Raw genomic sequence first — 22,572 nt, forward strand, 5'->3', positions numbered from 1 at the left:
GGCTCCGCCCATGAAAAACTTGCCAGATCTTCTCTGCCAATGCCAAACAGCTTATTCTGCTATTGACTCTAGTTCTAAGCTTCTGATTGGCACCCGATTAGCACTGTTCAGCGATGAGTCCGGATTCTGCTTACATCAGTTGGACCGTAGGATTGTGGTGTAGAGAAGATGCCCCATTTAAGGGGAAATAAACAGGCTTTAAGATTTATTGCTAAGAAGCATTATTAGAACAAAGAAATAATCAACCAAACACAAATTTATTTATATTTTAGGTAAGTTTAAAATAATAAAAAGAAAAAGGAAATAGTCCATCTGCAGTTTAATATCAAGCATAGCACTGAGCCAACATTTTTCCTTCCAGTGGAACTGGAATCCATAGCTGGAGGTCTCAGCCACATTTTTGTATACATCCATGTCAGCCACTGCTATTAAGGTTCAGCAAAATTAAGAAGGTAAGGTGGCAGGTTTTATTGTTTTTGTTGAAGCCACAGGGAGCCAGTGGAGATGGGGACATATTGCTGTTAAGTGAGAGGTGTGTTTCCTACTGTTAAAGCTTAATCTGTTATTTGGTCAGCAGATGAGTTTTAAATGTAGCAGGGAGGAACAGCGCAAACAGAAATGACCACAGTGAGCTGACAATAGACGCAGACAACAAGCTCGCACTCTAGTTTGACAGTAGCACACCTTCAAAACACCTGAGTCAAGGTAAATAAGTTTGCCTTCCTCACAGATACTTAGCCTCTCTTCTAATGTTGACAGCATAGCTCTGCGCGACTCGCCCTTCACTACCTGCAAAGGTAAACCCCTGCTATTCATACCTGATAGTGATATGAGTATTTTTCATCTCCTAAAACTCAAACTATTTCTTCAAGGCTTAATGGACATAAACTTTTGAAAATGTAAAAACTTTTTCAAGGCCTCCCAACAGGCACTTAATAACAGAGGAGTCATACTATTTTTAAGCAGTCTGCAAAGCCACCGTCTATTGTCTGATGACTAATAAGTGATATCCAGGCCAAGACTTCCTGTTTCACTGCTCATTGTTCACAGTCCAGCTATGAATAAACAGATAAGCTAAAAAAAGCTGATAAAAAGTTAAATAGGTATCAGATGATGGCTGAAACTGTCCGTGAGCCAGCAGCTGTAGTCTGTTCAAACCTTAAAGCTCATTCCTACTTTACTTCAAATGGACTACAAACAGAAACCACCAATCTGTCACCACCATTTCATATTTAAATGCAAATATCTGAAAACACCTCAAGAAGATGGAATTAAAATTGCTTTTTAAAAAGGGGAGTTCCTCCATGAAAATAAACTCATATTATTTATGCCATTACTATTGATGCAGTGTAATGAAATCATCATTATAAAGCATAGTGTTCAGAGATGCTGTGACATTGATCTTTTCAAAGAAGCACATATTAAAGAATATCCTGTATCAGTCTGGATGTCTCAGTTAAGTGAGTGCTTGTGGATGTGGGCTGCCTGCAGTCTCCCTCTTAGATGGGGATCATGTAAGACTCCTTATCTGAGACTTAACCTTCAGTACAAAGCGAGCCTTGAAGATCAAAAAGCTGCTTACAACCTACTGATTCAGAATAACAACAGTACCCAGCCTGAATGCAGGAAATGACCATCTGCTGTTGGAGCAGCCCATTATTCAGTGTTTTAATAGCAGTTCCTGATAGATTATCATTATTTTCAACACCCAGAATGAGATTGAGATGCTGAAAGCAGAAAATGATCGTCTGAAGTCCAGTGGCAATGCAACGCCGACAGCCACACCTGTCAAGACAGCCCGGCCGCCCTCTGAGACCTCCAGCACCTCCTCTTCCTCCTCACGTCAGTCTTTGGGGCTGTCCCTCAATAACCTCAACATCACAGACACCATCATGTCAGGTGAGTTTAGCATCAGCGCTGCTGTCGGCAGCCTGTCGATGTGAGGTGTCTGTGTATCACAGCATTACATCCAGCAGTCTGTTTCATGCAGGGGCTGATAATTTTTTGATTTTGAAAGGGTTTCTTTCTGAAAGGTTGTATTCATCATTTGAGAAGCAAGTCTAAGAGCTATGTGTCTGATGCCAAAGGACACGGTTTATAGTCTGCAGTGATTCGTGGGGCATCGAGTTGGATTAGCTCTCTTCATACTTGCCTCAATAAATGCCACAGAATTGTATTTGTAGAGAGAAATGATCCGGATGAGCCGCACGAAATTATGAAATAGCTGCCCCCCCCCCCCCAAACTGTGAGAGTCTGCAGCCAAGCAGGACCTATTACGTAAACACTCAGGAACATTGTGGGAATCTCTTCAGGCCTCTGCTCCTTTGGAGAAGTGGAAAAGTTTGTCCCTGTCACTTCCCTGTAATTAACATAGAAGGCGCAACCTGCTGCGATGACCCGGGCTCTCATTAACTGAAGGTGGGATGAGCCAAATGCAGTGACATATGGGAAGGCAAGTGGGCCAATGGGCTGTTATCACCCCAGCGCAGAGCCCTCAGCTAAGGGAAGCCAGCTGAATACAAAGTACCGCTTCCTCTCTCTAAAATGGAATCTGGGAAAAAGAGAATGAGTGAGACTTCGGAGGGGAGCTGATAATGGTGTGACAGGGACTCGTTAAATGTGATAGGAAACTTATAAGTTACATAGTTACATGAACATTTGTCATATTTATTTATTTCTTAATTGGCTACAGAGTTAGTGAGTTAGCTATTGTTTCACAGGGGCATGTTTAACAACTAAAGGCCCTTCTTCTTCTTCTTCTCCTCCTCCTCCTCCTTCTTCTCCTTCTTCTTCTTCTTCAGTGAAAGATGCCAAAAGATGCTCAGCAAATATAAGGTTAACACAATTTAAAGCCAAGCCTGAGAATATTATATTGCTCTAAAAAGATGATCGTTGTTACATTCATTATCTGATGACCAGATTACACAGTATTGTTATCAGCATGGATGCTCAGACTGCAGACGGTATCAGCTGTACAAAATGTGTTAGGAGGTCTGATTTCAGCTCTGTGGTTAAAATACAGGATTTCATACTGATTTTCTTGGCTGCTTATTGATTTGATCGCACACTGCCGTAACAAAGATTCCACATCCTTTGTTAATGACTGAACAATTCTTCAGCTAGAAATGCTCAAATGACGTATTTCCACTCAGTGATTTCTAATCTTTACTCTCCCAAAGTTCTTTGGCTCCTTTCATTTGATTTCCGCTCTCTTTCATTTCCGTTCATGCATTATCATTCTGTGCACTTCCTAAAAATCGCTCTGTATGAGAACACTGATTAAATGTAATTATCACATGAAAGAAAGCCATTAGCTACATTTTGCTTTGGAGTCTCTCTATTTCGAGCTATAACTTGCAGGCAGGCAGAGCGAGAGTTTGTTTCTAATGAAATGAGTTTCTGACAGGTTCGGGTTGGTTTTCTTTCTAACGTGAAGTTTTGTTTTCAGATATTCTGCTCGATGACGGCTACGAGGGCAATCTCCGCAAAGAAGGCCGGAGTGTGCGAATAGTGGTCACCATCAGCAGCGGGCCAAATACCACCAAGGTTTGTGAATGATTCCTCCAGTTATAGCACTGATTTAAACTCTCAGAGGTTCTGAGTCATATTGATATGTGGAATATATGTTTGTAACTGCTCAGGGTACACAAAGCCAGGAGTACCTGATTGGGTCTATAGGTGTGAGTGGGAAAACCAAGTGGGATGTTCTGGACGGGGTCATTCGACGGCTCTTTAAAGTAAGCAAACATATCTGTCATACAGGATGACCTTGTATCTTTAAGCATGGTTGATTGTGCAGGTGTTAAATTTCCACCGTTCCCACTCCCTGCAGGAGTATGTGTTCCGGGTGGATCCTCTGACCAGCCTGGGTCTCAGCTCAGACAGTATCGTCTGCTACAGGATGGGTGAGGTGATTCGCTCCCACACCTCCGAAGTGCCTGAGCTGCTGCCCTGTGGCTACCTGGTGGGTGACAACAACATCATCAAGGTCAACCTTAAAGGTAAGACAGCTGGGACTTTTTATTTCTAGAGTACAGATTATGTGGAAACCTGGTATGGTTACAGTCTGCTATAAAATACATTCACGTTAGTTTTCCTTTTCCTTTCCTCCTTCCTTCCTTGCTCATCACAGGTGTTAAGGAGAACAGCATAGACAGCCTCGTGTTTGACACTCTCATCCCTAAGCCCATCATCCAGCGGTATCTCAACCTGTTGATGGAGCACCGTCGGATCATCCTCTCAGGACCCAGTGGCACCGGTAAATCCTTTCTGGCTGCCAAACTGGCTGAGTACATCATTTCCCACATGGGGCAGGAAGTGACTGAGCACAATGTGGCCAGCTTCAATGTAGACCAGAATTCCAGCAAGGTAAGAATAACCAAGATTTTTTTTTTTTTCCTTTCAGTTCAGGCAGGCTCCAAAGTCAAGCTCAGCCACTATTAATCAGTGGAAGGCTCAGGCTCAGCCGCCTGTCCACCTGGCAAATCTGATATAGGTAGCTCTGTGTAAGCTGCTTTTGCCCGTCCACAGTTGCTGCACATTTGCAGGCTTCTCTTCACTCCGCCTCCTGCTTTCATGCCGACTCCATCAGCATCAGATCTGTTGTCATTAATGCTCCATTTTTGCTGCTGAACGCTCTTCTTTCCGAGTGTTCACACATTTCCTGAATGCTGATATAAAGTTGCATCTCTTAAGAAAATGCCTTTTACTCTTCGACACAGTTTGTTTGATCAAAAGAACACTAGTATTTAAATAATGAGCCCTTGAATATGATGTTCTTCTTCAATATCTGCTTTTGATCAATCATGAGTCATTATAATCTGTAGTTTTAAGAGTAAAAGTTTAAAAAAGTTAAAGTCTGAGGACTGCTCATTTACAGGAAGTTTCTGTCCTTGTATTTAAAAATAAATTGATTGTTTAAGATAAGATAAGATAAGATAGTGTTTATTTGTCACATGCACAGTTATACACAGTACAATGCACAGTGAAATGTATTTTGTACCTGCAACCTTATATACACACACATATAAATAAGAATAAAAAAAAAAAAAAAAGTAATTCACACTATACACTATACACTATACTCTATATACTATACACTATACACACTTTTTAAATTATGATATTTACACTGTGCAATAATGGTCCAGTTAGGGCTCAGAGTTGAGCAGACGGATGGCTTGTGGGTAAAAACTCTTCTTCAACCTTTCAGTCTTAGCCCTCAGGCAGCGGTAACGCCGGCCTGATGGGAGCAGGGAGAAGAGAGAGTGTCCGGGGTGGCTGGGCTGTTTTAGGATCTTCATGGCCCTCAGCCTGCACTGCTTGGTGTAAATGTCCTGCAGGTTGGGGAGGGTGGTTCTGATGGTCCGTTCAGCTGAACGAACCACCCTTTTTAGGGCCATGAAGTCCTGCTTGGTGCAGTTTCCCATCCAGGTGGTGATGCTCCCACGCATGATGCTCTCGATGGTGCAGGTGTAAAAGTTCCTGAGCACCTTGAGTGGGAGCTTGAAGTCTCTCAGCCGCCTGAGGAGGTAGAGACGCTGTCTGGCCTTCTTCACAGTGATGTTTATGTGATGAGTCCAGGACAGGTCCTGTGAGATGGTCACTCCCAGGTATTTGAAGGTGTCCACTCTTTCCACCTCAGCACCACTGATGACAAGTGGATGGTAGTCCCTCTGCTGCTTCCTGCTGAAGTCCACGATCAGTTCCTTTGTTTGAACTCATGTTAAGTGAATTAATGCTTTTCTTTATCTACCCAGGACCTGCGTCAGTACCTATCAAATCTGGCTGAGCAGTGTAACTCTGAGGAGACAGACACCGAGCTCCCCACTGTGGTCATCTTGGACAACCTCCACCACATTGGCTCCCTCAGTGACATATTCAACGGCTTCCTCAACTGCAAGTATCACAAATGGTGAGTCAGAGTTCTTCCTCTCCTGAAACACCTTGTAGGGACAAGTCCTACAGTCGGTCGCAGCTCCACTCAAATCAGCTTTATTTTCACCGCCTAATTCACATGTCGCAGGTTTGCCTGGTCTGTTCAGCTTTTGTTCACAAAAGCTGGATTCAAATATGGGACGAAAAAAAGCCTCTAACAGGCAAACAGAGATCAGCTACTCTCTACTAGTACAGTAGCAGGTTTGGAGCAGTGAGACGTATTGATTAATGTACTCATGCCTTCTTTTATTGCTTTACAAGTCTAACAGTTGTAAAATAAGTTTAATAACACATTTAAGTATCACATATTAAAACTCCACATTTTTCTCTCGGTTAAGTTTTTATTTCGTGCAGCATCCTGAGTGATCCTGTGTGTGTGTGTTTGTCTGTCCAGCCCTTACGTTATCGGGACCATGAATCAGGGCGTGTCCTCCTCTCCTAACCTTGAGCTCCATCACAACTTCAGGTATGACACATTTAAATGTGACTCTGTGATACTCTGTGGAACGTTGTTGTAGCGTTTTCCATTTGCATTTAAAAGATGCTCCTAAACTATTTGTACGTTGATTTGCCTCGCCTCCCGTCAGGTGTTGGATGTGTTTGGTTGCAGTTCTCTGTGTCTCACAGATCGTAAATGAAACGCGTTCTTCCACGGGGAGTGCTCTAATTGTGTCTCCCGGATAATTAGCCCTGTTAAATGAAAATTAATAGGCTGTGATGCCTGCTCTGAGTGAGGATCATTTCTGCTTGGCATGTTTGACTAGCTGAGGATTTGGCAAATACAATATGATTAGGGAGATATCATCATGAGCCAGAAATTAATTTAATATGACTCTATTATAGTTACACAAAATAGGACCCAAACTGTGACTATGATGGAAGAAATGCCATCCCATCATCTCTGAACGCAGTTGCTTTGATGAGAAATTGGATTTGATGTTGAGCTTATTGATTAGCTCCTGTGCTTTTGTTTGGCCATTGATCATCTGTCCTATTGCAGGTGGGTGCTGTGCACAAACCACACCGAGCCAGTCAAAGGTTTCCTGGGGCGCTTCCTGCGGCGGAAGCTGATTGAGACGGAGATTGATAAGAACATGCGCAGCAATGACCTGATTAAGATCATTGACTGGATACCCAAGACCTGGCAGCACCTCAACGGCTTCCTGGAGGCACACAGCTCCTCCGATGTCACCATAGGTCGGGTCACACGCACACACGCACTAATGTCTGCTCTGTATGACTAATACTGAAGTCTCTGATGTATATTATTTTAGCCAAGACACACTAATATTCAGGCTTAGAATATTCACATCATTGGATATTGCTTAAATTAAGTTTTGCTCCATCTCCTCTTTAAGTTTTATCTGTGCTCCATGCGATTGATCTTTGTGTCTTTAAGCGCTCATCATCCCCCGATTTTGTCCCTGCAGGCCCCCGTCTTTTCCTGTCTTGTCCCATGGATGTGGAGGGTTCTCGGATTTGGTTCACTGACCTGTGGAACTACTCCCTGGTGCCCTACCTGCTAGAGGCTGTCAGGGAGGGACTTCAGGTACGACCTGACAAACCGTGACTGTGCACCGTTACCAATAAATCTTTTTACAGCGTAATGCTAAAAATGAAAAATTGTCACATTTATGTGCAGCATAATATAAGACCTTAATATGTTTGTGGTGCCTCATTAACAGCACAGATTTAATGTGTGTTGTCTATGAATGAATGAATGAATACTGGCGGCCACTATGAGAGAAAACACGGAGAGCAGATTTTTTTCAACATTTTAAACCTTCATAACAGAATCTTCCCATTATTTTTATGTCCTGTTTCTTTTTTTTTCTACTTTTACAAAGGACACATTATTGCAGATGAAATCACTGCTGTTAAAGCACTTCTGCACTTCGACTTGGGACTGAAGTGGCTCTCATTTTGCTGGACCATTTTTGTCATGCACCATAGGGCTGCCACAGATGTTAAATGGGATGAGATGAGTGATAAAACTGAGAAGAAAATTATCATCACCACAGAGTCTGATTTTTAATGCCACCTCATACAAGGAATGAAAATTGTAGGCTCGATTGGGCACATTGTTTCAGTCAGTGCGATTGTACATTTTTAGCATTATAAGATTAGAACAAACCGTTTATTTAATACTCACTTTCACCTGCACCCTTTCTCCCTTTTTGGCCTTTCCTGCAGCTGTACGGCAAACGAGCCGCATGGGAAGATCCGTCCAAGTGGGTGAATGACACATATCCATGGAACGCCGCCTCACTGCAGCAGGACGGCCAGTCGCTACTCCAGCTGAGACCAGAGGATGTGGGATATGACGGATACAGCTCGTCCAAGGAGGGGGCCTCATCCAAGCAAGTGTCTCAGAGTGACACCGAGGGAGACCCACTGGTGAGGAAGACGTCAACTGTGGAAAGTTTACTTCATTTAGAGCAGGGCGTGACTGAGTGCAGTGTGCTACAGAATGCTGGGATGAGTGTTACTTTGGCTTTTCTGAAGTAATAAATTATCTAGAAAATAAGGAAAAGTTGTGCAGGCTCCTCAGGACCACATTGATCCACACACACACACACACACACACACACACACACACACTGGAGGCCTAACTATACATGCAGGGTTGAGAGAAATCCATTTCCCTGTGGTGGATTATTGCAGCCCAAAAGGATATAAAGAGTAGTCATCCAAAGACAACTGGCTTGATTTAACAAATATGTGTGTGTCCACGTGTGACCATTTGGAGCGCAGTTGTGCCACAGCTTGTTTCAGCGACACTTGAAGCAGTGTGCCAGATGCAGCAGCACTCCTGCATTATTTAGACCATTAGCTCCGTCGCAGGGATGAAAAGTTATGCAGTTTTATTGTGGGCGATTTACCAGAAGGTTTTATGTCTTTTTATTAAGAACGTGTAAAATACAAACAGTGAAGGTTTGTGAGTCATTGCATTGAGGTGTTGGGCACAAGCAGTTTTTCATTCCTTAAAAATTTAAGTTCTTTACAAAGAAAATGGAAAATACAGAAGAAAGTGTACACATTTTGCACATAACTTGGAACTGATCACATAAGCAATGATTCCAGTGAACACCCACCTCTGAAAATATCATGATGTATTAGGTAAAAGGTCAGACTGCCAGCGGCTCCTTGGTCTCACTACTTCCAGCATCTTTTACACAGTGGCCATTAGTCACACTACAGCCGTCGTTTGAGTTTGATCTCAATTACAAACCTGTAAGGTTTCGTAACCACATCTCGCACATTTACGATGCTGTGGTGTCCACTGTGGTAGTTACTATTACAGCAGGTGTCTCTAGGAGCACATTCTGCCATGAATACACACACAGACTGACTCACAACCTCAAAACTTACAGTATTTGAAAATTCTGGATTGGTTAGAAATCCACAGCATCAACCCAAACCAGTGACTCCCAGTAACCCCATTAAAGGAATAATTTCATATTTTGGGAAGTGTTTTGCTGAAGTTATTTAATGCTCAAGTTTTCATGCCTCGAGTGTCTCTAGTTTTTCTTACTAACCCTTCGTTTTGTTGCAGATGAACATGCTGCTACGGCTGCAGGAGGCAGCGAACTACTCCAGCACGCAGAGCTGCGACAGCGACAGCACCAGTCACCATGACGACCAGCTGGACTCCTCACTGGAGTCGGCGCTATGAGAGCGAGAGCTGCGCTGACGAGCTCCCTTAGACCACCTGGACCTCCCAGAACCTGGGAACCGCTCCCCATCACTACCAGACACCCCTATAGTTGTCAGACAGATGATATATGAAAGGTTTTATTATCCAAAATGATTTACCCAACATTTGAGAGAAAAAAAAAAGCCTATTTTTACATAATTATGGTGCAATATTAAATCAGATTATTTTATGTCTTATAAAGATTTGTCACCAACTTGGTCCCGAGTGATCAAAATGGTAAACGACAATACGTGTTAGATCGTGTCGATTTTCCTGACATCAGATAGTGTTAGCTGGTCATTTTTAATGGATGTGTAACATTTGAGGAATACAACTTTTCATATACGTGTAGGCGGGGTGTGTCTGAGCCCGTCACACTTTGGGCTCAGCTGTGACACTTTGAAAGAAAATGAAAGAAGCTCGACGTGATCAAACTGGATTTTTTTTTTGTTTTTAAACCTAGTTATATTTTCAGGTGTTTACATTTAGGGGCGGGTTTTGTTGTTTGTCTTTCGTTGTTTACAGAGGTGCTTCTCACAGACACACACACACAGACACACTCTCATATGAATGCACTTGCACACAGGCAGCAGGAGGAGACTCTCCTTTAATCAAAGGCTTTTCAGCCCATCATTTAATCAACAGTCCAGCCTGCCAGGGTGTCCTTGAGCAAAGCACCATATCTTCACCACTTCTGGTTACTCTGATCTCTTACACTTAAGGAGGCAAGAAAGAGGAGACTACTGTAGTGTTTTCAGGTGATGTAATGCCCTCTGGTGGCCACAGGCTGTTTTACATCCAGTACTTTTACACACAAATCATCATGTTTCAGTAATATTTCGTAATTTTATTGTGGGCAACTAAACCACTGGTACCATTTTTGGTGTCTTCACTTTTTCTGAACACGACGGCACCAGGTGTAGCTAATTTTGGACATTTGTGAGGCCTTCACAGCCAGCTCTGATCACAGTAATAACATTATTATAACACACTAACGCCCTCTCCTGCCCCTCAGCTCAGTCGACAGTTGAGCCTCGTGGTGCTGGTCTCCTGCCCTGAACGTTCTCAGTGTCAGGCACTGCCAAGCCGCTCCTCACTTCCCCCCCCTCATGCCAACAATAAGCACAACGAAAGCGCATTGTCTGTGTGTGTCATCCAGTCTCACTGCTACTGTGAAGAAAAAAATGGAAAAGTGCCAATGTTTCTCTTTGATTTGACTGCCAAATGTAGACACAATGCAGAGCCGACCATGGTTGTAGACTTAGATCAAGTTGTTCTTGGCCTTCCACACAACACAGCCTGTTGTCACTGTTTAGCTTAAATGCACCATGATAAGTGCTGGCAGCGCCCTCTGTGGATTGTAACAGGCATAACCAGGTATTTTGGGGCAATCTGCATAAAGAACCACAGGGTTTGCTGCAATGGGGAAATTCAGAAGGTAGACGGTCCTAAAGTTCAGTAATATCTAACAGAGTTATGTTATGTAGTATTCTCCGGCCCTCATTAGACCTTCTTGTTCGACATCAGCATCAGTCTCTATGCGTGAAGCACCCACAAAGAATCCAAATTGTTGCATCCGTATACAAGTTAACCGGATCAGTCAAAGAGCTGAACAGGGGAACAATGATATTGGTGCTTTCTCACTGCCTTAAATGTTCAAAGGTTTGTTTGTTTTTTTCAAGCATCTTCTGGTGAGAAGAAGAGATAGTCTAGATATGCTTCCTGCTATGTCAAAGATGCTGCTTGCAGTGGGAAAAACAGCCACTTCTGTTTGTTTTCCCTCCCTCTCCCTCTAAAGCACCCTTTCTTCTTTCTGACAGTTATATTATAAAAGAGTGGATGCTGTATTTGAATTTGACCAATATTGTATAAAAGTTAAAAAATATATATAAAGGGGTTGGGGTATTTTTTTAGTTGTTGTTTTGTGCCCAGTTGAGCTGGGCTCACTTGAACTGACAGGAGCACAACCAAACTGTTTCAGGTGTTGTTGCCTGATGAGCATGTCTTGAACCTTTTTAAAGGGGATGCATTATGAGGAGACCTTTACCTTTATGTATGCGTGTATCGGACGGAAGCCATTTAGAATTCTGATTGTCCTCTTTGTTTATCGAGTGGGTTGGTTTTGCACACTTTGAGGTTGGGTTGGGTTGTAAATACTTAAGTCTTGCACAGTGAATCAAAGATGCATTCTGCTCTGTTGATGTTCCAATATGCTTAACCCGCTGAGTAAATTATTGTACTTTGAAAACAGAGAGAAAAAAAAAAAAGAAATGCAAAATTCAACACGCTGTCAGAAACAGGTGTGTGTATTGTGGTGATTGGATGTTGTGCCTATGCAGGAGGCATACAGTGTACAGTAAGAAGCTGTTTTTTTAACTCACTGAACTCACAAACAGAGAAGATAATAAAAAAAATAAAAAAATTAGGCACGCACTTCAGTATTCCTCATCCTGCCATAATATTCTCTGGATCCTAGGAATGCCAGTTGCTCATTAGAAACACTTCCCCTCTGGACATTTTAACCGAAGCTTACCGCCACGTTAGGTTTGCTAGCTGTCCGAGGCACCGAAGCTGATCTGACACCGTACTGTAAACATTTACCAACAACCAACAGGTGCTACTGGTCAAAGCCCATCAGAGACCAAGAAGTCATGTTGTCACAACCTCAGGACAATCCTATCCTCTACAATCCTACCTGTGCTCAGCTTCACGCGTGTCTCTGCAGCCAAGCTGTTGATGGTTCACACATTCTTCTGGCCAGCCTTGTGTCTGCAAGGGGGTGTAGTTGCATGCTAAGGGGGTAGTTGCTCCTTACCTAGACTTACACCCATGTATGAAACCTATCTACACTCCTATTAAACAGTGTACACCATGGTGAAATTTTTCCCCACTTAACACTTTGCAGTTACATCTCAGTTGAAAACCATAGCATTTACTCTGGTTTGAGACAAAGTTTTCTTCTTTTTGGGTGAAACATTTGTCCTTAAATGTTTTATATTTTGTACATTTGTATGTAACATATCATGTAAATAGACAGAGACAGTGATTTAACTCATCTGGAGGATTTTGTAGTCTTTGTAAAGCCCTAATAAATGGTATTTGGTGTCACACAGGCAAACGGCGTGATGAGTTTTTGTCTTTTGTGTTCATTTTTTTCATTATATGTTTGTTAAAGTGAAAAGATTACACATAAGAGGTGGGCAGGCAAAAACGTGCAAGTAAAAGTAATTGCAAAACTAACAACTTGGACCTACATGTAGTATCAGTACCTACTTCTGTCTTTTACTAATTGCAACAAAGATGAGACTAGTCATGTCAGCGTTAGTGCCATCATTTGTGTGTATGTGATACCACCTGCTCTTTGGAGAGACACTTGTTTGCCATGTAACGTACTTTTTAATTAGCTATTGTCCATAGAAAACAATCAATTGAATGTCACAAATATTACCTGTAAGAGTGTAGTAAGAACAGGTGGAGCTATCATGTGACAGGCTTTAAATTATACAGTAAATGTCACGTGTCTAGTCACATGACGGGGCTGCGGCTCATTTGTGAAACACATTATTCAAAGAAAAATAATAGATTTACATATGCAGGAGTAGACAGAATGAGGTGTTAACATAAAGGATGTCAATGTGTAAAATAAACGGTGGCAATTTAAAAAGTGCGCTTTTATTTTTTAAGGACTTTATGACGTTTATGTTCTCTTCCGGGGAGCGCGCGACTGTAGCCATAGCGAAGATGGCACCCGGCACGATTCGTGTGGCGGAGTCAGAGGAAGCCCTTAAAACCTTTAAATCTAAAGGAGCTTCGGTGTCCTTACCGAAACACTCCTACTGGTTTGACTTTTGGGTTTTCCTGGTCTTTGATATCGCGTTATTCCTCTTCGTGTATTTCTTAGTCCCGTAGAAGGTGAGTATGATTTAATGTGGAAGTTTCCAGCTCAGGGTGGGCGGCTGCGGACTGTAGCTGACTTTTTCCCACCCCAGCGATAAGAAACGGGGAGTTTAAATAACGCTACTTTTAATTTGACGATTTTAAGGTTATTATTGAGAGAGCTCATATTCGTTGAGTAGGCAGCTGGACTGCCATAGCTGCCGTGTATTTATTACTGGCTGTCCAGGGTTTGCCTGAAAGTTGTTTATATGTAAAGAGTGATTATATTCGAACAGGGTTCCTGTGTAGGCTTGGCTCTATATATGGGATTGTTGTCTCTAGGAATGTCGTCTGATCTTCTTAGGTTATTTTGCTTCATTAGTTTTACATTGCACCTGGAGTAGAAACGCAGTAACTCTTTAATCTTTTCCTAATTTTATTCTGTTATCAGTTTCTTGTGTTGTTCAGCCAGCACCAACACATGAACAGCTAATCCTCCACTTTGAGATGCTGGAACTGATTGGTGTGTTTGAAAAATAACCCACATATTTGTCATGCACTGTTTTGCCAAAAGTATTCACTCATCCAAATCACTGAATTCAGGTGTTTCAGGGGATTACGGTGTGGGGCTGTTTTTCAGGAGTTGGGCTCAGCCCCTTAGTTCCAGTGAAAGGAATGCTTAATGCTTCAGCATACCAAGACATTTGGGATAATTTCATGCTTCCAACTTTGTGGGAACAGTTTGGGGATGGCCCCTTCCTGTTTCAACATGACTGCACACCAGTGCACAGAGCAGCTCCATGAAGACATGGATGAGCCAGTTTGGTGTGGAAGAACTTGACTGGCCTGCACAGAGTCCTGACCTCAACCCAACAGAACACCTTTGGGATGAATTTGATTGGAGACTGTGATCCAGGGCCTCTCAACCAATATCAATATATGACCTCACAAATGTACTTCTGGAAGAATGGTCAAAAATTACCATAAACACTCCTAAACCTGTGGAAAGCCTTTCCAGAAGAGCTGAAGCTGTTATAGCACCAAAGGGTGGGCAGACATCATATTAAACCCTATGGATTAAAAATGGGATGTCACTCAATTTCATATGCATGTAAAGGCAAATGAGCGAGTACTTTTGGCAATATAGTGTTGTCTCTTCATATCTGTGCAAGTGTATATGTAGTATATTAACTTTGTTCTGATTAATTTATTGTCCACTGTTTTTTGTTGTTTTACTCTAAACTCTGTGTACTTTTACTCTGCATTTCCTGTGCATTTGTGTTTCTTGTATTAGAGTTTTGTTTTCAAAGTACTTTTCTTTGTTAAAGGTTGGTTCCTGGACTTTGGAGCCTGAGGATGCAGAGTGCTCGCCCTGCTTTCAGAAATGCTACCCCAGCTTTGAATCTAACACCAGTTATTGGATGTCACACGTCGTTTGGCTCCCTGCCTGCATGACAAAGATCTGAACTGCAGAACACCTTCCCGCTGTGACTGGACCGTCTTCCCACATGTACGGAGTCAATTTTTCCGAAGGGGACAAGAAACATTTGAAGTGTTGTTGAAAGTGACAATGGCATCATCAGGACTGAGAAAATGCTTTGACTCTGAAGTTACTAAGACACTGTTGCGTTGTTCTGTTGTCACTGTCAGCTGTTAAGTAGTTTTTAACAAATGTTTAACTTTGTTGTTTTTACTTGGTTCTCGTTTTGTTTTCCAATTTTCCGTATCATCAACAAGTCCTGTAAAGAACATCTCAAAATTTATGTTTTGTCATAACAAGCTATGTGATGAATCGGTGCGGGACCAACGCAGACACCAGACCATTAAGGTCCAATTTCACGCCTGAAAGAACAATGCGGTGTTGGGAAAAATCCCAGCACATGGAAGTCACGGAAATTTGCACACAGAAAATGCTGCAAATAAAGTTTTTGCCTGCTTGGTAAATGTCAACAATCTCAGTTATCTATTGGATAGAATTCTAATTTATAAACATCATTTCTGTTGTCAGTATCCTCATGCAGTGTTATTTCTTTTACTAAATTTACAGCTGGCAGCCAATACACTGTTAACCAGATAGTTTTGAGTTGAGACATTTAAAGCACAACTGGTTCCCCAACAGACTGCTGTTAGCTGACTACTTAAATTTTAGAATAAAATCGCTTTCGTTTACTTTTGGTGGATTTATCCATTTTAATGAAACTCCATGTTACGGCTCAATACTTTTATTTTGAAAAATCCCATCTTTACCCACGTGTTTCCTGTTTGCATTACTGCTAACAGCAAATGCATTACTAATTGAAATCTGGTAGTGACTTTTTGAAGTAACTCGTCTTGTTTGCGTTATGGAGAGCTGTGGCGTGGAGAGCACAGGTCCGTGTCACAGTACAGTTCAGTAACATCCGCAGCAAACAGCGCAGAACACTTCTGCCGCTTCCGCGTTAGCTCATAGCCGCAGCTAACAGCAGTGATTCAAGTTAGCTAAGCTAATGTAAACATGAAAAAATGTAACCACTACTTTGGTGTTGTTTTTAAGTAAATTGAATTATAAAATATCCGTTTTGTCATTTCTGCGACCTCCCTGCTACAGGTTACAAAGGCAAATTCCCAACGTTTCGAAATCAGTTCATCTATTTTGGGCAAACTTAACGGGGCTAATTTAAAATTATGTTCAGATAGTGACTGAGTACATTTGTTACCCGTTACTCAGCTGGGAGGAGGTTTTGTAGTCAGTGTGCAGTGCCTTTGTACTGCCAGAGAAAGCACTGTACAGCTTTGCCAACCAGTTCAGCTTTTGCCTAGAAAAGCTTTCCCCGAAGTGTTATGAAACATCCAGGTGGCTGTTTTATTTATTTGCCATCCTGACGTGCTGTTTGCAGAGTTTCCTTTGTGGTGTTTATTGTGGTTATTTGTAGGCAGTAGCCTATTTCAGCTTCATGTATCTCTACAATGCCTCTTTAAGTTCCTGTGAAATATACAGTAGCAGTCAAAATTTGGACACAGTGTCCAAACCTTTGAATGTTACTGTAAAAGTAAGGTTGGCATGGTTTGCTACAACCACTCTCTTGAGAAAGAGTGGTTATAAATGGGGAGCAGCACCTATACAGCATGAACTTCCAGTCTCCATATGTAGAGGGTTTGCAAATGATTTTCTTGTAACTGTCTTTTTGCTACAGTATTAAGATGGTCTGTTGCCCTGTCACTAAAGGACTCGCCTTTCCAAAAAAGACATAACTCTGTCCACCCCGTTTGTGTGTTTAATCAGATATATTCCTGCCGTTGTCATCCCTAAGACTCCTGATCCCTCCTATGCGGCTGCTTTCTGCAGCCATGTGGCAGGTGGCTCAGCGGAGAGATGTTCTTGACTATGAAAAGCTTGATGAGTTTGTGACACTGGTCACGGCAACAGTTCCAGACCTGCTCAGTCCAAAGCAGCGAGGAAAACTCCTCCTCCGACTGAGAGCAAAAGTGAGTCAGTGGGTATCAGAATTACAAAAACGCACTACACTCCATGGGTGGGTAATCCAGTCACAGTTGCTGAACGAAGGCCTTCCTGTTTCTTGAGGTTGTACTGGAGCTGTGCAGAAATGAGGAAACGGCCAACATCGTGTGCGTGCAGCCTCACCTCGAGCGAATCCGCCCACCAGGATACTCAGGAGTAAGTGTGCACTGTCATTCACAACTTTCGAATTACAGTGGCATGCTAAACTTTGGGAATCCCTGGTTCAAAACTGTGTTACTGTGCAAAGTGCAGTGAGTGAAGACCTGCACAAATATGACCTTCATGGAAGAGTCATCAGAGGAATGTCTGCATCACTAAATCTGCCATCAGAAGTTTAAATAATGAAACCTGAAGCATTTTGGACACAAGTCCTGTGAAGTTAAAATAGAGCTTTTTGAGTGCAGTGAGCAAAGGTACATTTACAGATAAAGTGTTTTATAAATGATAACACTTCTGCAAATGAGCTGGATTGGTCAGTGCTTGTGTTACAGTCAGTGGTGTATAGAGTGTTTTACTGGTTGTGAGCGGTATGGATTTAATGAACCTGCATATTCTGTAAGCAAACATCACAGTGTCTGTACAGAAAGAGGATGTAGTAGAAGCTCTACAACAGGATAATCATTTTGAGCACAATGGATCATGATAAACGCCTGGATGATAACGTCATCCCATGTCTTAGCTTTCTGACATTATACCGTCCTTTATCAAATAAGAAATTCAGAGGGATGAAGATTAAATAACCGATTTCACAAAGCTTCACAAATGTTCAATATGCACACCGCCTGTGACACGACATACATCAAGTCTGAGGATGGTCTCAGCTGTACTGATTTCTTTCAGAGTGGGGATGCAGAGACGGATGCAGAAGAGGCCATCTTTGTGGAGCTAACCCAAAGACTACTGAAAGACCCAGCAGAGAGGGAGCATTTTTACCAGGCAAGTTCAGTGACATGTAGCCTTCATTTTCATTTTATTTACATAGCTTCAAATCAGAACAAGCAGCTGCTTCAACGTGCTTTATATTGTAAGGTAAAGGCCCTACAATCTCTGTAAAGAAGACTATAATCCATGTACTTTTTATTTATTTTTTTCTCTTCAGTTTTATGGACTCACTGTTAACTTTTGTCCTTCTCAGGAGGTTTTCCCAACAGAATATGGCCTCAGCTACGACACAGACATGCAGCTGCTTGTGTGGGAGTTTCTCTCCAAGCTGGAAAGACTCCTGCCGGTGCCAGACCTCGGTCAGGTAGGGAATGTTATTGTGGCTCACATGAAAATTAGTATAATAAATATATATATATATAAGATTAATTATTGTTAGACAAATGCTGTAAATAACATATAACGCTGTGTTAAATGTATCAAACGCTGTTGAATGGTCAGGCAGTAGTTATCGATAGCTCCAGTGCATGTAGTGTTAAAGATATGAGGGAATCTTCAGTATCTTTAGCTTTTTTATGACTCGACTCATTTTATTATTAAAAACCAAAAAACACACTGTTTATTGAGTTTGATCTCCCCTTCATCTTCTCATGACCCTGCAGACCGACTTTCAGATGGCTGCTACTTTTAGCTCGCTCTCTGTGAGCTCCACCTGACCATTTATACAATGCACTCTGCAGTTTTTTTAAACATCAACTTCTGCTCCAAACTGACCTGATTTCTTGTTGAGGGTCGTTAAGAGTAAGGAGAGCTGGGCCTCTGCCTACTTTTGGCATTCATGTCAGGTCAGCGGGTCATTATTTTTATCAACATTCACTTGGTTGTACACTGAGTTTGTCCCCATAGGGTGAAACTGTAAACGCACATTTTGCTTGCATTTAGTTGCAGTTGGCTGATTGTTAGTAAAGCTGTGCTGCAAATTCAGGAGTTCTTTGGTCACAGCAACATGATCTTCACTCACTCTCCCGAATGAAAACCAAGTTGAAAGATAACTGTTTTGAGATCCAGTCCATATTGCAAAGGCACAAGTGAACAGGGACAGATCAAGTTTTCCAAGAAGCAAGGTTATAAAAAAAAAAAACAGCCACAATGGGCACCAGCTTAGCTCACTGGGTGAGTAGGCGCCCATATGCTATATTGCCCAAATGCACAGGCCAAGTTTCAAGTCCGAACCACAGCCCTTTGCTGCGTGTCTTCCCCTCATCTCTCTCCCCCCTCTTCCTGTCTAATCTTCCACTATCCAATGAAGGTAAAAATGCCCCAAATATAATCTAAAAAAATAAAACAGTTGGCAGGTGCATGAGCCAATGATTCTGAAGGTGAGATTGGCCAAATTTAAATCTGGTAAGGTTATTTTATTTGAATGGTTCCCGGGACGTTTTGGTCACACCTCGAATTTAGTCACCATTCCGCCTCACTAGTGACTGAACAGCTGTTCGGAAATTTAAACTTCCCTAAATGGACTATTTTTTTTTTTTTCATCATCAGGCTGTTTCATGGCTTACCTCTGCCCCATCTGTGCTGAAGGATTGTTTGCAAGTGCTCTCCAACCCCAATGACCTCAAGTCTCTCCTGCAACACCACAAATGCCTTGAGCACCTTGGCACCCAAGGTAAATCAGACATTAGTCACTTTAACAGGTGAAAGCTGCACTGTCACAGCCATGGCTGAAAAGGTTTTACTTTTCATTTTTAATCGCTGTCATTTAATGTTTTAGACAAGGTGTCTGTTTTTTTTGTTTGTTTGTTTATTTACACATCAGAAAAAATTACGCAAGATGCAAAACCAGAAAGCACAGTATCAGCTGGGTGTACGTAGCATTATTGCTAGTGAAAGGGAGATGTCAGGAAAACACAAACCATTTGAGAGCAATGTCTAATAACTGTTGTATCTTCTGTGTTCACTGTAGGTACCACAGTGGAGATGTCCACCCAGGTCTTTGCCTGCTCAGAGTGTCCATTCTTCCACATGCAGGAGTCCTATCTGCTGCAGCACATTGAGCACAGCCACCCTGAGCAATACAGCAAACTCCAAAGGGCTGCGCAGACAGCTGAGGCCCCCAAGAAGAGGTTCCATCCTCCTGAGTTCCCGAAGCCCTTCCCCATCCACGACAGGCCCGACCCGCACACTTGCCAGCAGTGCGGCAAAACATTCACACGTGCCTCAGACGTGACTCGTCACCAGCGGACACACACAGGTGAGCGTCCGTACACCTGTGAGGAGTGTCACAAGGGCTTCAAGAACTCTTGGGATCTAACCAGGCATCAGCGCATTCACACTGGAGAGCGTCCCTTTCTCTGCTCCCAGTGTGGCAAACGGTTCACCCAGATGGGGCTGCTCAAACTGCACTTTGAGCGCACGGCTTGTGGCCAGACTTGCAACCCTCCGCTAGACTTAACAACAGAGGTGGTGGTGACCGAGGAGACGTCAGAGAAAGGAGGCGGTCAGTACAAATGCCAGAAATGTGGCGAGAGCTTTAGCAGCATCCTGGATCGACTGAGGCACAGGCAGAGGCATGTTGTAAGGCGTCAGTACAAGTGCCCCATGTGTGAGAAGATCTACAGCCGAGCCTCAGACCTCAAGAGACACCAGATGAAACACACAGGTGAGCGGCCATTTGCGTGCGAGTGCGGGAAAAGCTTCACACATGTGTGGCTTTTGAATAAGCACCAGCAAATCCACACCCGGGAGCGTCCGTACCCCTGTGCCGAGTGTGGAAAGAGCTTCACGCAGCTGCAGATCCTCAACAGGCACCTGCTGACTCACAATGGCCAGCGGCCATTCCAGTGCTCATACTGTGAGAAGAGCTTCACCCAGCTGGCCAGCCTCACGCGCCACGAGAGAATCCACACAGGTGAGAGGCCATACCTCTGCACTACCTGCAAGAAGTCCTTCCTCACTCATGGAGAGCTTGTGAGGCACCAGCGAAGCCACAGCAACTTTCGGCCCTTTAGCTGTCCTCAGTGCCCAAAGAGCTTTAAAACCAAGCGTGCTCAGAGCGAACACTTCAACAGTCACACAGGCGAGCATCCGTTTGAATGCAGCCGCTGTGGAAAGAGGTTCTCAAAGTCAACCTCGCTCGTCCGGCATAATCTGACTCACACAGGGGAGCGACCCCACTCGTGTTCCCAGTGCGGGAAGACCTTCCTCACCTCTGGGGAGCTGCTCCTCCACAAACGCATACACACAGGAGAGAGGCCTTATCCCTGCACCTACTGTGAGAGGAAGTTCAGGTGCTCGTCCGACCTCAACATACACATACGAACACACACCGGGGAGAAGCCATACAGCTGCATGTTGTGTAAGAAGGGCTTCTCTACGTCTACGAGGCTGAAGAGACACATGCGCACACACTCAGAGAAGGTGGATTTATTAAGTCTCTGAGCTGTTGGGAGGAAATCATGTCTTAACTCCACCATGACTGTTGTTGTCCTTTAAAATAAAAACAGCCTCAATTCACACAATTCACTGTGTATATTTTATTGTTCTGTTTGTTGGTGATGTGTATTATCTTTGTTCTGTCTTGTTTTGTGAAAATTAGAAAGACCTTGTTTGGTTTATGCTCAGGATATGGAAATAGACACTGAGGATATAAAATACCATCAGCCGTTGCTTTTGTTCAAAGCGGCTTTACAGCAAAATTAAGATATTTACAGTGGTAAAGACATTCAGAACTGGTCCTTATGAAAATGCCAACCAAAATATGTATTGTTTGTATCCCAGTCTTTTCCTTGGGACCCCTCAGACTACATTTTTGGTCTGCTGAGAGGTTTAAGCCCAAAGAGAGAGTCAGAGCCCATTCTCCTGTAAAGTTTTTCAAAATGAGATAATCCAGTCAAGGATTTTAAAAACAACCCGAGGGCTACAAGATGTTAAGAAGAAAACTGGTGAAGAAAGAAAAAAAAAAAAACAGGATCAGAAAGCAAGGTGTAAAATCTAAAGGACAGAAGAGAGAAGGATGGATAAAGAATTTTGAAAGAGGTCCAGAAAGGCAAGTCACAAAAGTTGAAAAACAAAATGCATAAGAGAGGTTCTCAAATTCAGGCCTCATGGACCAATGTCCTGCATGTTTTAGATGTGTCCCTGATCCAATACACCTGAATCAAATGGCTGAATTACCTCCTCAGTATGCAGTCAAGTTCTCCAGAGTCCTGCTAATGACTTCTATATTTGACACATCCCACAGATGCTCAGTTGGATTTAAACCATTCCTGAACCATTTTTCCTTTGTGGCAGGGTGCATTATCCTGCTGAAAGAGGCCACAGGCAATACTGTTTCTATGAAAGGGTGTACAAGGTAGGTGGTATGTGTCAAAATAACATCCATATGGATGGACCCAAGGTTTCCCAGCAGAACACTGCCCAAAGCATCACACTGCCTCCTCTTGCTTGCCTTCTTCCCACAGTGCTTCCTGGTGCCAGGTGTTCCCCAGGGAAGCAACACACATGCACCTGACCATCCTTATGATGTAAAAAAAACCATGGTTCATCAGACCAGGCCACCTTCTTCCATTGCTCCATGGTTCAGTTCTGATGCTTATATGTTGGCACTTTCAACAGGGGACAGGGGTCAGCATAGGCACCCTATGCAGCCCATACATCACAAACTGTGATGCACTGT

General features: G+C 42.9%; 2 protein-coding genes across 5 annotated transcripts in view; both read left to right on the plus strand.

The window, feature by feature from the left end:
• nav3 (neuron navigator 3) overlaps positions 1-12,752 on the plus strand; it is a 178,825-nt gene extending 166,073 nt beyond the window's left edge. For all 3 annotated transcript variants that reach the window (XM_030719892.1, XM_030719893.1, XM_030719894.1), the window contains 11 exons: positions 1,713-1,899; positions 3,449-3,546; positions 3,642-3,737; positions 3,833-4,001; positions 4,133-4,368; positions 5,760-5,914; positions 6,332-6,403; positions 6,938-7,134; positions 7,368-7,486; positions 8,131-8,334; positions 9,494-12,752. In XM_030719892.1, coding sequence (XP_030575752.1) covers positions 1,713-1,899; positions 3,449-3,546; positions 3,642-3,737; positions 3,833-4,001; positions 4,133-4,368; positions 5,760-5,914; positions 6,332-6,403; positions 6,938-7,134; positions 7,368-7,486; positions 8,131-8,334; positions 9,494-9,613 — 1,653 coding nt within the window. In that variant the 3' untranslated portion in view covers positions 9,614-12,752. The remainder of the gene's footprint in view (positions 1-1,712; positions 1,900-3,448; positions 3,547-3,641; positions 3,738-3,832; positions 4,002-4,132; positions 4,369-5,759; positions 5,915-6,331; positions 6,404-6,937; positions 7,135-7,367; positions 7,487-8,130; positions 8,335-9,493) is intronic.
• Positions 12,753-13,343: 591 nt separating this feature from the next.
• On the plus strand, positions 13,344-21,393 carry LOC115773653 (zinc finger protein 260-like). Of its 2 annotated transcripts, none has more exons than XM_030720507.1 (8): positions 13,344-13,546; positions 14,839-15,880; positions 16,773-16,975; positions 17,073-17,165; positions 17,850-17,945; positions 18,145-18,255; positions 19,440-19,563; positions 19,861-21,393. In XM_030720507.1, the coding sequence occupies exons 2-8, from the start codon at positions 15,853-15,855 to the stop codon at positions 21,333-21,335; spliced, it is 2,130 nt and encodes a 709-aa protein (XP_030576367.1). In that variant the 5' UTR covers positions 13,344-13,546; positions 14,839-15,852; the 3' UTR covers positions 21,336-21,393. The 2 variants fall into 2 exon arrangements, with proteins under 2 accessions (XP_030576367.1, XP_030576368.1); XM_030720508.1 differs by having other exon boundaries at positions 16,801-16,975.
• The last annotated feature ends 1,179 nt before the right edge of the window (positions 21,394-22,572 follow it).

Source organism: Archocentrus centrarchus, chromosome 23 (assembly GCF_007364275.1).
Source record: "Archocentrus centrarchus isolate MPI-CPG fArcCen1 chromosome 23, fArcCen1, whole genome shotgun sequence".
NCBI lineage: Eukaryota > Metazoa > Chordata > Actinopteri > Cichliformes > Cichlidae > Archocentrus > Archocentrus centrarchus.

What these genes read in the sequence shown, in the direction of transcription:
- LOC115773653 (XM_030720507.1), top strand. Translation starts at nt 15,853, where the DNA reads ATGGAGAGCTGTGGCGTGGAGAGCACAG. An exon ending in GCCCACCAGGATACTCAGGA is followed by an intron (nt 17,166 to 17,849) that starts GTAAGTGTGCAC and finishes GATTTCTTTCAG; the next exon opens with AGTGGGGATGCAGAGACGGA. An exon ending in TGAGCACCTTGGCACCCAAG is followed by an intron (nt 19,564 to 19,860) that starts GTAAATCAGACA and finishes TGTTCACTGTAG; the next exon opens with GTACCACAGTGGAGATGTCC.